The following is a 14,997-nucleotide window of genomic DNA, read 5'->3' on the forward strand; positions in this document are numbered from 1 at the left end:
CATGATGGGCAATTTAGAATCTTCAATTAACCTACCCTGTATGTTTTTGGGATGTGGGAGGAAAACCGGAATACCTGGAGAAAACCCACGCAGGCACGGAGAAGAACATGCAAACTCCACTTTGAGGCAGATGTGCTAACCAGTTGTTCACCGTGCCACCTAGTACAACATAAATCAGTAAGAAATGTGACAGTAAATGGATGTGTAATATCCTGTCATTTTTTTTATTTACTCTCACAATTTTAATAAAAAATACCAACATTTTTGCTAAAAAAATGTTTTTTCTTTATGTCTGTATAGATTCTCAGTCCTCAGGTCATGGAAATCCGCAATGGTTGAATCGAGACAAGTGGACTGTTATATGTTTAATTTGGTGTTGTTTTTCTTGTTTCCGTTAAAAAAAATGAATTGAGCAGGTTTTAAGTAACATTTTAACATTCCAAATCTGTCATAAAAGTGTGAAATAAGTTATATAATGAAACTAACAGGAAGGCCTTGATATTGTTGTGTCAGCAGGTAGCATAAGAACACATCTTGTGCTTTCGTCTCTTCCTCAAAGTAAGGATAACGTGATCCAAAATGGCTTCCCTGCCCTAAAGAAAAATACTAATGACACTATTATTCTATATCAGAAATTAACAATGTGCAGCCCTGAAATAGGAGCAGCTAGTGAGGTGTCTGTCCCCCCGTCACTCCCTCCCTCCTTGACATCAGTAATGACATCAGTGGTGATTATATATAACCAGTTGGAGCCCTCCGGCACCCACCCGCTTAGCCAACTGTAGTTGATGCCGGTGCCATCATGCGTGAAATTGTACATCTGCAAATTGGACAATGTGGCAACCAAATCGGCTCAAAGGTAATTAAACTGAATGGTTGAAATGATTATATACATATGTGTGTGTGTGTGTATATACATAAATCTCTGATGATAACAGGCTAGTTTTATTATAATGAGTTAATTGTTGTAAAATAATTGGCCATATCAATTATGGTGATTATACCTGATACAGTGTGTATTTATTTTGCATTAAAAATGTTCCATTTTAAAATGGAATTAAAATTAATAAATGTATTTTTAACCCAAAAAAAACTTAATGCATCTTGTTTATATTATATGTGCACTAGACAAAGAATATATGCCTAAAAATATTTTCATAATTAATTAACAATTTCTTTTCATAACATTTGTTAATTAGTGGTTCTGTCAGACAGTTACATTGAAACTAAATATATAAAAAAATTATGCTATGCTATGCTATGTCCAACTTAATAGCTAATAGATGGTGATGATTACATACTGTAATACACATTTTTTTGTTACATATGTTTCAATCTATTTCACCTTTTTAAGGTAACATGTTTCATTTGGAAATGGATTTTAAACCCCCCCCAAAATAATGCATTCATATTATGTGCATTTGCCAAGAATTTAAAATCTGAAAATATATAAATTGTATTTTTATCATGTATTTGTATGATTTAGTTTTTAAAAAATACCACTGTCAAACTGTTTTAATAAGACAAAAATACTATTTAGAAAAAAAAAAATCAAAAACCTGTAATATTGGCTGTTGTAAACAGAATGTACGGTAAAATACATTTTGTGTTAAACTGGGAGTTTGGGCCATCCTGGTTCTCCACCAATATTCTGTAATAGTGTGAGACTCACTATGACTCAAAGCGTGGTATCGCAGTGCCAACAACAGTGAGTGACGTGGGTGTTTTCTACCAGGCATTTTGGGAGGAGATAAGGGCGAGATTGGTATGGGTGGGTCATTCTGTTTTTATCATGGCCAACAAAACAAGAAAGAGGAAGAACGAGATAATAAGCGACACATACAGTATGATATGTCAGTCAAGTGTTCTTGCCTAATAGAGTTGGCTTAATCTTTTATGTACAGCACACAACCCATAGTGTAAATTAGAAGCTTATCACAAATGACAAACTTATGTTTAGAGATGTAAAAAAATGTAAGGCCCTCACTCACAGAAGACGATATGTTCATGCACATGGAATCACTGTAATGATCTTCAATTGTGCCTTTTCCCTTTTAGTTCTGGGAAGTGATCAGCGAGGAACACGGGATCAACAAGACGGGCATCTATGAGGGTGACAGCAGAGTCCAATTGGACAGAGTCAATGTCTACTTCAATGAAGCACACGGTAAGGCGTCATCAAGAGAGTCCAAGACGGCCTTACTGATGATGAAGGCGTCTCCATTCTGTGTCCAGGTGGTAAATATGTGCCTCGGTCACTGCTGGTTGACCTGGAACCTGGAACCATGGACAGCATCAGAGGCAGTCTCATCGGTACTCTTTTTAGGCCGGACAACTTTATTCATGGTGAGCTGCGTATCCAAAATGTTATGAATACAGTGGTGCCTTGAGATACAAGCGACCCGACTTAGGGGTTTTTCTTAGGAGATATGAGCCGTCAAACGATTTTTTTTTTCCTTGACTTATGAGCACAAACTTGAGATACGTGCGCTGCACAGTGGCAGTGAACGCAATTTAACTTCACAATAAGCATTAGTTTGGCTAATAGTGAACAATTTGTCAAAAAAGAAACTTCAAGAAGTTTAATGCCACTTCCAGTCGAAGTTTACTGTCTTACTTAGCTTAACATCAAACAAAGAGAATGACATGTCTGCATGTATAACCTGCTGCACTATTTGTGTTCAGATAGCCGTTGCTTAAAGGGTAACACCTCATAGACGTAGCCCACTGTAGCCCATGGGTTTCTCATAGTATGCTAGCGAAGGCTAGGTGATTGTTTCAAATACAAGTGTAAATCTCTTAGTTGTATGTTTATTTTGACAGTAACCTTTAACTGAGGGTGACAAGAAGCAGCTTGAAGCATCTTTTTTGAAGACGATTTACTAGTAATTATATCTGCCAAACTGCCGCTTGTTGTGAAGTTGAGTCACCCGCCACCATACAGCACTTATACCTCAAGATTGCGCTTGCAAGTAAAAGCAAAACAATCGGGCGACCGACGACTCGAATCTCGAAAAACTCGTAACTTGGGTCACTCGTATCTCAAAGCACCACTCTATACTGAAAAAAATATGATTGCCTTTTGTGCCTTCTGCCATCTAGTAGAAAAGCATTTAATTGTCCTGCCTGACACAAGAGGTCGCTGGCATAGATAGAAAAATATACATGATTTGTAGAGAATTAATAATTTGGAATTATTAAGGGAAATTGGATACTTGCCCGCAACAGTGGGTGGGAATCACTGTACTGCTTAGTATAATAACAGGTCACAGCAAGTCACCTTGAACTACCTTGTAATATACAAGGTCAACTGAGCAGGTCCTGTTTTTGTTGATCCAGGCAACTCAGGTGCTGGTAATAACTGGGCGAAGGGCCACTACACAGAGGGGGCGGAGCTGATAGAACAGGTGATGGACCGGGTGAGGAACGAGAGCGAGAGCTGTGACTGCCTGCAGGGCTTCCAGCTGGTTCACTCCCTGGGCGGGGGCACAGGCTCCGGGATGGGAACCCTCATGATCAACAAGATCCGAGAGGAGTACCCTGACCGCATCATGACCAGCTTCAGCGTCATGCCCTCGCCGAAGGTCTCCGACACAGTGGTGGAGCCCTACAATGCCACCCTGTCGGTGCACCAACTCCTGGAAAGCACGGACGAGACCTTCTGCATTGACAATGAGGCGCTGTATGACATCTGCTTCCGCACGCTCAAACTCACATCGCCCACATACGGGGACCTCAACCACTTGGTCTCCATGACCATGAGCGGGGTCACCACCTCCCTGAGATTCCCCGGGCAGCTAAACGCCGACCTGAGGAAGCTGGCAGTCAACATGGTGCCTTTCCCCCGCCTCCACTTCTTCATCCCAGGTTTCGCGCCGCTGACGGCGCGCGGTAGTCACCAGTACCGTGCCCTTACCGTACCCGAGCTCACCCAGCAGATGTTCGACGCCCGTAACATGATGACAGCCTGCGACCCCAGACGGGGCCGCTACCTCACCGTCGCCGCCGTCTTCCGCGGCAAGATGTCCACTAAGCAGGTTGATGAACAAATGCTGGCCGTCCAGCAGAAGAACAGCAACTACTTTGTGGATTGGATCCCGCACAATGTCAAGGTTGCCGTGTGTGACGTCCCACCGCGAGGCCTCAAAATGGCCTCCACGTTCATCGGCAACAACACAGCCATTCAGGAGATATTCCGCCGAGTGGGCGATCAGTTTGCGCTGATGTTCAGGCGCAAGGCCTTTCTCCACTGGTACACGGGTGAGGGCATGGACGAGATGGAGTTCACAGAGGCCGAGGGCAACCTCAATGACTTAGTGTCCGAGTATCAGCAGTACCAAGACGCCACCGCCGACATGGAGTACGAACTGGAGGACGAAGACGAGCAGGAGTCGCCCGTGATGTCTACGGCCACAAGTGTCCAGCCTCGAATGGAAGCTACGATGGAAACAGTGACAGAAATAAGTAGAGAACCTGTGGATGAGGATAGACCTTGAAATGTCTGGCATATTTGTCTCACAGTTCTGAGGACCCGGGTTCAAATCCGGCCTCGCCTGCGTGGAGTTTGAATGTCCTCCCAGTGCCTGCTGTGGTTCTCTCCGGGTGCTCCAGTTTCCTCCCACATCCCCAAAACATGCAATGGTAGGTTAGTTGAAAACTCTAAATTGTCCATAGGTGTGAATGTGAGTGCAAATGGTTCTTTGTTTATATGTGCCCTGTGATTGGCTGGTGACCAGACCAGGGCGTACCCCGCCTCTCGCCCAAAGATACCTGGGATAGGCTCCAGCACGCCCGCGAAAATGGATGGCTTGATGGAGGGCTTCAGCTCCCTTTGGCCCTTCAGAATAGTATAGACTACAAGTTGCTGGAGGGATATTGACTTTGCATATAGGTGTCACTGTCTCTGTATTCATTAAGTAATCTGTATTTCATTTTATTTGAGATTAGTTTGTTCCAAGTTTTTCTAGTGACTTTACGCACATGTATCATTGAAATATGAACAAAGTTGTCAAGTTACAAGAAAAAGTTGCCATGTTACAAGAATTAAGACGCAATTTTATGAGGAGAAAAGTTGTATTGCTATGAGAATAAAGTAAAGATGTTGTCAGATAATAGTCGGAATGTTATGAGAATATAAATCGTAACATTTAGAGAATAAAGTTGTGATGTTATGTGAATTAAGTCTAAATGTTACTTGATAAAAGTGTGAATATTACAAGAATAAAGTTATGAAAATAAAGTAATACAGTTCGAGAATAAAGTAATTAAGTTATGAGAATAAAGTCAGAAGGTTTCGAGAATGAAGTTGTACTGTTACGAGAAGAACGTTGTGGAGTTGGAAGACTCAAGTCGCAAAGTTATGAGAATAAAGTCGCAGGGTTACAGGAAAAAAGTTGTAATGCCACATGAAAGAGTCGTAATGTTACAAAAATGAAGTCGTGAAGTTGCGAGACTAAAGTTGCAAAGTTATGAAAATGAAGTCGTAGTCGTAGTAGTCGTGAAAAATTTTGTAATGTTACAAAAACAGTCGTAAAGTTGCGAGAATAAAATCATGTCAAAATACCCAAATGTAATATGCAAGAGTCTCAATACATTCATCAGGTGATGTAAAATTATGAAATACTGTTCCTCCGATTGCCGCTCAAAGTCAGCAATAGTCGTGACACAAAATCCGACTTTATTCCTGTACTATTATGGCTTTCTCGGAATACTATTAAACAGTAACTTCATGAGCCACAACAGTCCTCATCTTGGCGCATTCGTTTATTCTCACAGTATTACAATTTTTGGTGTAAAATTTAAACTTTACTCTCATGAAGTTACAACTTCATGTATAATTCTCTCTTCTTTCTTTCACAACTTTGTCATAATGTTTCAACTTTATCTTGTAGTGTTATTCTTCATTTTGTCTCTTTTCAGCGGGGCCCTAATACGCCTTTGTGTAACTCAACTACTTAAAACATATTTTAACAGGACTCTAAATGAGTGATGGACCGTACTGACGCTGATAAAGCGTGCTTGGCTGTCACACTGTTTCCTCCCACTGTGAGTGGCCTGGGACTTTGAGATTACACGTTTTACTGCCTGGAGCATCTGCGCCATGTGATAAGTGCAGAAAAAAAGTACTTATGTACTCTGTTGTAGTTTTATAACCAATTATGAATGCTAATTATTTTTCACCAAAAATACAGCATTATTAAGTTCAGCTCAGTTCAGAAAATAAGGTTCGGAATGAAGAACACTCAGAAAGATAAGGAATTCCATTTTTCCACTGAGGACAAAGAAGGGCACAAAGTCCTCTAACAAGGGCAATGACCCACTCTTTGATAATCTATGTTTCTAAATTTTACATACAAGGTGCAACAGTCATGGTAAATTCCTCATTATTGTGTTAATATAGAATAGACAAATAAAGTCATAATGTTACAGGAATAAAGTCGCAGGGTACTTGGAAAAAGTCACAATGTTTCGAGAATAAAATGGCATGTTTGCTTACGTTCATAATTACAAAAAAATGAGAATAAAGTCACAACTTCCAAAAAAAGCATAATGTTCCGAGAATAGTCATATAGTTCTGAAAAGAAAGTTACATTTTTGTGTGTGAAAAAAATCACAAGGTTGCGGGAATAAAGTCAGAATATAATTAGAAATAAGTCATAATGCTACCAGAATTAAGCTGTAAAGAGAAAGATTTTGTAATGTTCCATGAATAGTCGTAATGTTACACAAATAAAGTTGCAATGTTATGAAAAGAAAGTATCGCTTTGAGAATAAATTTGCAAAGTTGGGAGAAAATTTGCAATGTTGCGAGAAAAAAGTTGTACTGTTTTGTGAAAAAAGTTGTAATGTTCTGAGAATAAATTGTAACTTTACCAGAATAAAGTCGAACATTCAAAAAAGTAATCCTGTTGTTTACATTTTTTTTTTTTGTGAATTAAAGTTGTAATGTTGAGAATTAAGTCACATTTTGCGTGGGGAAAAAAAAAGTTATGTTACAAGAATAAAGTTGTGAAGTTGTAAAAGCGTAAAGTTGCGGAATTAGTCATGTTGCTATGGGAATCAAATCTAATGTTATGTGAAAAAGCTACAAGAATAAAATGCCATTTTTGAGTGAAAAGCCAGAACAGTCACTGTAAAGTCCTGTTAATATATATTGAAAACATAAGTTGCAACCAGATATGGATTTCTGTAAAAACTGTAAGTGATCCCTAATGTCGACACTGTGTACTCAGCAGCCTAAACAGTCCTTGTTCTTCCAAGGTTGCACAGACCTTTCAACCTTCCATGGGGGACAATTGTAAAACATTGAAGGTTATTTATGCAATACTCACTAACAGGGGACCAAAAAAAAACAAAAAAAAACATTATGGAATTTTGACATAAAACAGGGTAGGCCAAAAGTATGTATATACCGTTTAAATGAACTTGTTTATTTTAACAGGTACTGTCACCAATGACAAGAGGGAATCAAGGCAAAAAAAACAAAACAAAAATTGATTAAAGTGAATGAAGGAAAGACATAGCGGTTCTGAGGGAAGGAAGGCGGGAGGAAAGAAGGAAGAAGGTCAGGAAGGAACAAAAACACAGTTCTGAGGTGGAAGGAAGGATGTAGGCAAGGCAGGAAGGCAGAAAAGCAGGTAGAAGTGATGGAAGGAGGCAATGAAGGAAGGCAGAAAAGTATGTTTAAGCAAAGGAAGAAAGGAAGGAAAGGACGAAGGAAGAAATACACGAATGAAGTTAGAAATGAAGGAAGGAGAACATGAGGAATGGTAGAAGGAACGATGCAAGAATACAAAAGCAACTCTGAGGGTCGTTAGGAAGGAGGTCAGGAGGAAAAAAACCTCAACGTACTAAAAAAACAACAACAACCCTGCACACCTGGTTAAAAAAATGCCTTCCTATTATGTCACTCAGCTCTATTTTAATACGGTATCAGCTGCCTGCACTAGCGCACTGCCTCTAGTGACTGACAGGAGGCCGGTCACGCGCCGTGGTGCATGCCGCCGAACGCCGGAAGTGCGTCATCACGGTCACATGACAGCTGCGTAGAACGGGAGGAAGAGGGAGAGGAGAGAGCAGGAAGGAAGGAAGGAAGGATTTGAACCCGGCCGGCATCTCACACACGTCGACCGGCGAATTTCCTCCATCCATCCGACCCCAACTCGGCGCACTATGAAGATTTGGACCTCCGAACACGTATTCAAGTGAGTGCTCGTTGTGGCAGCGGGTTCATTGTCAAGCTACAGCAGACAGCGTGAACATGCCATTCATAAAGCGGAACATCCGGGTGCTTAAGCAAAGTAGCTAAGACTTTTTTTTTTTGTCGTCGTTTTCGTTGGACATAACGGTAAACAATGATATCATAGCTCACACTCGTGAAGTTTATGGTAAAAAACAAAACAAAACGTAGTGTGTTGAAAAGACGCATGTGTATGAAGTCGGCGGCGTCTTTATCGCGTAAGCGGCCAGTGCCGTCGAGTAACCTTTCCCCTAGTTTCCCTGCTTTTTTCCCCCCCCCTCTCCGACTCTGTGACCTCACTAGCCAATCGCCCTCGGGGCGCGTGCACGCGTCTCCATGGAAACGAGACACTATCAGAATCAGAATCATCTTTATTTGCCAAGTATGTCCAAAAAACACACAAGGAATTTGTCTTCGGTAATTGGAGCCGCTCTAGCACGACAACAGACAGTCAATTGACAGAGAACACCTTTGAGACATAAAGACATTGACAAAAACAAAACAAAAAAACAATCAGAACTATATGACTACTGACCTTCGACGAGCCTTTGTAACCGAAGGCACACTGACTTTGACCTTTTGTTCAACTTTATTACCCCTACGTCATGGGTTGTCAAACTTCGTGTGTTCAGGGACTTCTTACAGACTTCTTTTTTTTTCCCTTTTTCCAAGGACCCCTCTCAAAATCCCAATGCCAATTAAAGGAAAAACTATGGTGCACTCCTAAATGCCATCATGGAATGTTTTTGTTTTTGAACCTAATTTCTCATGACCTGTGTAATAGAAATTAACTTTCCCGATCCCCATTCAATTGAATTTATTGTCACCAACTAATGTGCACCACTTCCACTAACAACATAGAGTAGCTGTGACCAGAGAGGAGCTAGTTTACAAGTTTTGCCAACCAACCAATTTGGTCACTGTATTTACTTTACCCACTTATCTGACCGCTCTGGCGACTCTTTTTCCAATAAAGTGACTAGCAAGCAGTGTTGCGCTAATTACTTTTAAAAAGTAGCTATAGTTGATGCAATACATACATTAAAATAACAAATCATGAAGCTATAATTTAGTAATGATTATGTTGTGAAAATTAACAGTTTGCATAATTATTTTTTTTAAATCCTATGACATACTGAAGTAACTGTCCCGTGGTAATCCACTTGATATAATTTGAAAAATATGGAAATACAAACAAATAGTTTTAGAAATGATTTTCTATAAATCGGCAGGTTGTCTGTTTTTTCAACAGATTTAGGACAATCGCGGAATGTGAAAATCACATCCGTTTTTCTTGTTCAGGTCAGGTTATTATGCTAAGTTGATTTTGTTTTCTTTTAAAATCTGATTTTCTTACTAAATCGGTCGCAATTTTATGACATTATTGGTTGATTTTTGTTAATATTTGTCATTTTTAAGAGAAAAAAATTCATTTTCTCACACGCTCCCAAGTTGAGAACCCCTGATATAAAGCAAAAATACCTGTACATTTAAACTACAACATAAAAATAAAAGAATGTGGCCATAGTTCAACCGGAGTGAGGAAAACCAATGTGATATTTGGATTTAGCCCATCAAAAATGTCCTAAATCAGCTAAAAATAAACTTAGCGTTTGTTGACCAATGTAATTGGGATAATTTATTTCGGTTTCGGCCAAGAATTTTCATGTTCCTACTCGAATGTCATAAGTATAGTAAATATTTGAATGAAAAACACTTCTGGTTCATAAATATAAAAAACAAACAAAAAACAAGCCAATGACAACTGGTAATTACTGCACTGTGCAGCTGTATTCATTTATTTAAAATCTTTGAATGTGAGCTTGACTGTTTAATTTTCATCCAACAGTCACCCATGGGAGACGGTGACCAAGGCTGCGATGCAAAAGTATCCCAACCCAATGAATCCCAGCGTGTTCGGGGTAGACGTTTTGGACCGGACCGTCGACAAACAGGGCCGCCTCCACAGCAAAAGGCTTCTCAGCACTGATTGGGGTCTTCCCTCTATTGTAAAGTCTGTGAGTATCCCAAACCAAAACCTATTCCTGTCTTTGGAAAGAAGAGTTGGACCTGCTCTCTGACTGGAGCATAGTAGTTGTGAGTGCCAATTTTGTCACGGCTGTGCTACAACCCGTGACGGCATGTGATGTAACTTTCCGAGTTAAATCGAGAGCTCACAAGAACGCTAAATTTGTTGGCACCCGTCTCCTGTGTCGCAGCCCTCATGACCTCTGCAAAGATGAATAGCTAAAGTGAGCTAACGCGCGGCTTCACCGTCTGACATACATCATCCAGTTGGCTGCTGACCTCTACAAGGATGTCTTAGATGTGCTCGCCGTCTCCGATCATGACTATGAATATCCTTCTTTTTAATTAATTCTTGCCTCGATCAGTGATGCACACTGTCTCTGTGAACAGGATGCGTAATCTGATTGTCTGTCCTGAGCATTGATAGACATGCATCATTTAGTGCAGGGGATGGGAACCTCCATCCATCCATCCATTGTCTGAGCCGCTTCTCCTCACTAGGGTCGCGGGCGTGCTGGAGCCTATCCCAGCTATCATCGGGCAGGAGGCGGGGTACACCCTGAACTGGTTGCCAGCCAATCGCAGGGCACATGCAAACAAACAACCATTCGCACTCACATTCACACCTACGGGCAATTTAGAGTCTCCAATTCATGCATGTTTTTGGGATGTGGGAGGAAACCGAAGTGTCCGGAGAAAACCCACGCAGGCACGGGGAGAAGATGCAAACTCCACACAGGCGGGGCCGGTCCTCAGAACTGTGAGGCTGACGCTCTAACCAGTCAGTTGAATGTTTTTGGCTTTTATTTTTTTATATAGCTTCCTTTAATGCTACAGATTTCTCACCACTGATTTATTTAGCTGTATCTCTAATGGTTAGCAGTTCTGCCTCAGTTCCGTATATGAATCTCGATTTAGGCCCTCCCATGTTGAATGTGATGTGTGTGTGTGTTTTTTTTTTGTTTTTTTCCTCTGCGGCTTCCTCCCACATTCCAAAAAGAACCAATAGGTTAACTGAAGCTTGTTAAATGTCCATAGGTGAGAATTTAAGTGTTAATTGATGTTTGTCTGTAAGTGCCCTGCGATTGACTGGTGACCAGGATGTGGTGGGTGGACCTTGCTTCTCTCGCAAAAGTCAGCTGGGATAGACTCCTACTCACTAGCGACCCAAATGAGGATGCTACAGAAATGGATGGATATTTAATCATTATTATTGATATAAGCAGTATGGTTGATTGTCCTGAGCATGTCTGCCTCACAGTTCTGAGTTCAAATCTCGGCTTGTGCCTTTCCGTGTGCCGTTTGTATGTTCTCACTGTGCTTGTACTCCAGCTTCTTCCCACATTCACACAACGAGCATAACAGGTTCATTTAAATACTAAATTGTCTATAGGTGTGAATTATTGACTGGTGACCAATAAAGGGTCTCCCCTGCTTCTCTCGTGTACCCTGAGAATGTAGCCTTAATCCAGCCAACTAAAAAAAAAAAAGCTTAAAAAAAAAATGAACCCCCTTTGACATCTGTTCACAGATCATTGGCAACACGCGGACGTGCACATACATTCAAGAGCACTCTGTTGTGGATCCGCAAGAGAAGCGTTTGGAACTTGAGTCCACAAATGTGAGTTTTTAACTCATTCACTGCCAGTCCTACATATTAACATGGATATTTGAATTCAACAGCCATCAATGGCAGTGAATGTTTAGGTCATCTTGTCTGACAATGAGAATGATATTCAATAAAAAAAAAAAAAATGCCTTCACAAAGCTAGTAATGCTAATTTTGGCAGTTTTTAATGCGCAAACACCTTTTTAATGGTTGTAAAGTGGTGTGCTAATGACCTTTTGGGGAATGAAGACTTGCCTATTGTATAATGAAGTGTACTTTTACAGTACTGTTGACTCATCTGACAACTTTGTCCTTTTGTGATACTGTACCTCTCCCTGCACTGTAGATCACGTTCACCAACTTGGTGTCTGTGGATGAGAAGTTAACATATACACCCCACCCTGAGGATTCTAAAAAGTAAGTTAAGAGAAGTGTAGTAATCCAATACACAAGACTGACAATTCATTAATATTTTTAAAAATTATTTTCTATAGAACTATCCTGACACAAGAAGCTATCATCTCTGTAAAAGGAGTAAGTCTCAGCAGCTACCTGGAGGGCGTGCTCGCAAGCACCATCTCAACCAATGCGGGAAAGGTAGAAGGTCAACTACACATTCAAACTAAATATTGCTTGGTCCTTGCACGTAAATATGAGACACAACTTTTAGAGGATCCAGAAAATATTGAAGAAGGAGAACAAAGGCTTACCAAAAACAAAGTCTACAGACAAACAAAAGTTTTGGTTTTTAGTCCGCTTTTATTTTATTCATCAATGCTTTTTCTATAGTGCTTGACCTCATTAAGGTCACGGGTGAGCTGGAGTCTATCCCAGCTGAATTTTGGCGATAAATGCAGGGTACACCCTGGACTGGTCGCCAGTCAATAGCGGGGCATGAATAGACAAACGGACGTTTAGACCTATGGACAATTTAGAGCTTTCAATGAAGCTCAACGCACGTTGAACTATGAAACCATGACAAAAAAATTGTTAAAATGAAGCTTCTGACAAATAAACTCAAATTAATCGATTAAGCGCCCAGCCTCACCGCTAATACGACCTGGTAAGCTGTGAAATGTTGCTGGTTGATTTACATCTTCAGGCTTTCTCTAATGTTCCACATTTTCTCTCGTTCTTTCCAGGGCCGTGAAGCCGTCGAGTGGGTGATCCGACGGCTCAACACTGAAATCGAGGAGCTGACAGCAACGGCACGCGGGACCATACGCTCCCCCATGGCCGCCGCCACCGTCACTGACAAATGACCCCCGCTTCCTATTTTTACACCAAAGCCTCCCCTCACCCCCGTGATACTCCGACACTGCCTGGTGCCTCTTATGTGTTATGTATGTTATGTAACAATGTAGCTGCATAGAAGCAGCAGGCTTTGGTGGAGTCTCAGGGACCGGTGGTGGGCACTCAGGGAACTGCGGACATGGGGGGTAAAGGTGCCAAAAGCCTCTTAGGCTGGATTTACACTGCATGGTTCAAGTGACAAGATTGTTTTGTTCTCAAGTGGCACAATTGGGATACATGTCATGGCAGCATAAAAAGAAAAGAAAAAAAACACAGGGGATCAGATATCTTAAGATCAGAAGCAGGACTCTTCCAAAAGTAGATAGAAATCTGTATCATATATGTGCCAATGTGAGTGAGGAGGAAACGCACAGATGGGATATACCACATCAAAGCCAGCTTGTCGTCATCCAAATCCAACAATTGGTGAAGGAAACTACAGCAAAATCAGAGATGTTTAAACATGGTCCAAGTATGCTACATTTGAGGTGTGTCCATCAGTAAATATGCAAAATAATTGCATACAGCGGCCAGTGAAATAATGCAGAGGTTACCCTCATTTAAATTAATAGGAGTCAGCATAGGCTAACTAAAACGCTATGTCTACTTCTGTGTTGTCGCTGCCAGCTGTTGACACTAGTGGAGTTATTTCAGTGCAATTTTGGGCATCTGCATCTTGTTCCATGTTCTTCGTCAGTGTGAACACAGCCATATTGGATATGTGTCACTTGAAACTAATGTGAAAATAGAAAAAATAAAATAAAATCGGATATAGGCATGAAATCGGAATTGGGCACCTGGACCAGGAGTGTCAATCCAGCCTTAGAAAAGCACCATAGCCAACAATGTTGTTATCGGGCACATGTCAAGCAAATGTGCCAATTGTGGCATGAAAAACAGTTGAGCGCACAAAGAAATGCATTGTCATGGTGTTGCAAAAGCATCCAGACAAGGAAATGGTAGACATGAAAGTAGTTTCCAATATGGGAATGCTTGTGTACATTGAAGCGGTTTTCCGTGTCAGAGGACACAGTAAATGGCACAATTTTTTTGTTGTTGTTGTTGCTGGAGTTACTTCTTCAACACTCTTCTGAGACCTCATTGGTAAAATTCTGTACTGGGCACCAGTAAATAAGCTTGTAAATTATTAGGTGTTACTTAATAGTCAAGTATTTAAGTTGTATGAGAAGGGATCAAGTTACCTTGTGGCGATTGTGTTTTGATGAAGTCTAGAATGGTCGGGTAGTTAATATGCTTCCATGCATAAGCAGGCTGCTGCTTGGCAGGAGGCATTCTCCATTTGCACTTCCAATTAAGGAACACTGCTACATATTTACGAGCAGATGGAGCTGAACGTTCGTTTAGGTTTTCATACTGTGACAATGGAACAGTGTGGGATTGTGTTCTTTTTTTGTTCAGTTTTAGTATATTTCTTTGAATGTAGCACATTTATTTGAAATACAGACTTTTAGATGGACTGAGTTGGAAATTGTAACTTGTGCCTCTGTAAAATGGTCATGCCAAGTCTTGAGAATGTGCTAATATATTAAAAGCATTTTGATGACTTTGTAAATGTACTTTGTCAACTCTATTTTATTTCATATTCATCCATACATCCATCCGTTTTCTGTACCGCTTATCCTCACTTGGGTCGCGGGCGCGCTGGAGCCTATCCCAGCTATCTTCGGGCGAGAGGCGGGGTACACCCTGAACTGGTCGCCAGCCAATCGCAGGTTTCATGTTAATCGCCATTCTGATATAGATATTTATTTTCAAGTTTTAAACTAATAATTGACTTCATTGCCTGAGTTATTGGAACCTAACTAAA

General features: G+C 40.8%; 2 protein-coding genes across 4 annotated transcripts; both read left to right on the plus strand.

The window, feature by feature from the left end:
- The first annotated feature begins 727 nt into the window (after positions 1–727).
- Positions 728–6,903, plus strand: LOC133483166 (tubulin beta-6 chain). Of its 3 annotated transcripts, none has more exons than XM_061783937.1 (4): positions 728–859; positions 2,059–2,167; positions 2,236–2,346; positions 3,340–6,903. In XM_061783937.1, exons 1-4 carry the CDS (start codon positions 803–805, stop codon positions 4,494–4,496), a joined length of 1,434 nt encoding a protein of 477 aa, XP_061639921.1. In that variant the 5' UTR covers positions 728–802; the 3' UTR covers positions 4,497–6,903. The 3 variants fall into 3 exon arrangements, with proteins under 3 accessions (XP_061639921.1, XP_061639922.1, XP_061639923.1); XM_061783939.1 differs by lacking the exon at positions 728–859 and adding an exon at positions 1,584–1,974; XM_061783938.1 differs by lacking the exon at positions 728–859 and adding an exon at positions 1,583–1,974 and having other exon boundaries at positions 2,059–2,346.
- Positions 6,904–8,024: 1,121 nt separating this feature from the next.
- Positions 8,025–14,742, plus strand: LOC133484237 (PRELI domain containing protein 3B-like). Its single transcript, XM_061786522.1, has 6 exons — positions 8,025–8,204; positions 10,089–10,257; positions 11,799–11,888; positions 12,223–12,293; positions 12,371–12,473; positions 13,019–14,742. The coding sequence occupies exons 1-6, from the start codon at positions 8,173–8,175 to the stop codon at positions 13,136–13,138; spliced, it is 585 nt and encodes a 194-aa protein (XP_061642506.1). The 5' UTR covers positions 8,025–8,172; the 3' UTR covers positions 13,139–14,742.
- Positions 14,743–14,997: the final 255 nt, after the last annotated feature.

The sequence above is a fragment of the Phyllopteryx taeniolatus genome, chromosome 9 (assembly GCF_024500385.1).
Source record: "Phyllopteryx taeniolatus isolate TA_2022b chromosome 9, UOR_Ptae_1.2, whole genome shotgun sequence".
Classification (NCBI taxonomy): domain Eukaryota; kingdom Metazoa; phylum Chordata; class Actinopteri; order Syngnathiformes; family Syngnathidae; genus Phyllopteryx; species Phyllopteryx taeniolatus.

Coding starts and splice junctions, on each gene's coding strand:
- LOC133483166 (XM_061783937.1), top strand. CDS start 803: ATGCGTGAAATTGTACATCTGCAAATTGGACAATGTGGCAACCAAATC. Junction 860..2,058: donor GCAACCAAATCGGCTCAAAG/GTAATTAAACTG, acceptor TTTCCCTTTTAG/TTCTGGGAAGTGATCAGCGA. Junction 2,168..2,235: donor CTACTTCAATGAAGCACACG/GTAAGGCGTCAT, acceptor TTCTGTGTCCAG/GTGGTAAATATGTGCCTCGG.
- LOC133484237 (XM_061786522.1), top strand. CDS start 8,173: ATGAAGATTTGGACCTCCGAACACGTATTCAA. Junction 8,205..10,088: donor ACCTCCGAACACGTATTCAA/GTGAGTGCTCGT, acceptor TTCATCCAACAG/TCACCCATGGGAGACGGTGA. Junction 10,258..11,798: donor TTCCCTCTATTGTAAAGTCT/GTGAGTATCCCA, acceptor ATCTGTTCACAG/ATCATTGGCAACACGCGGAC.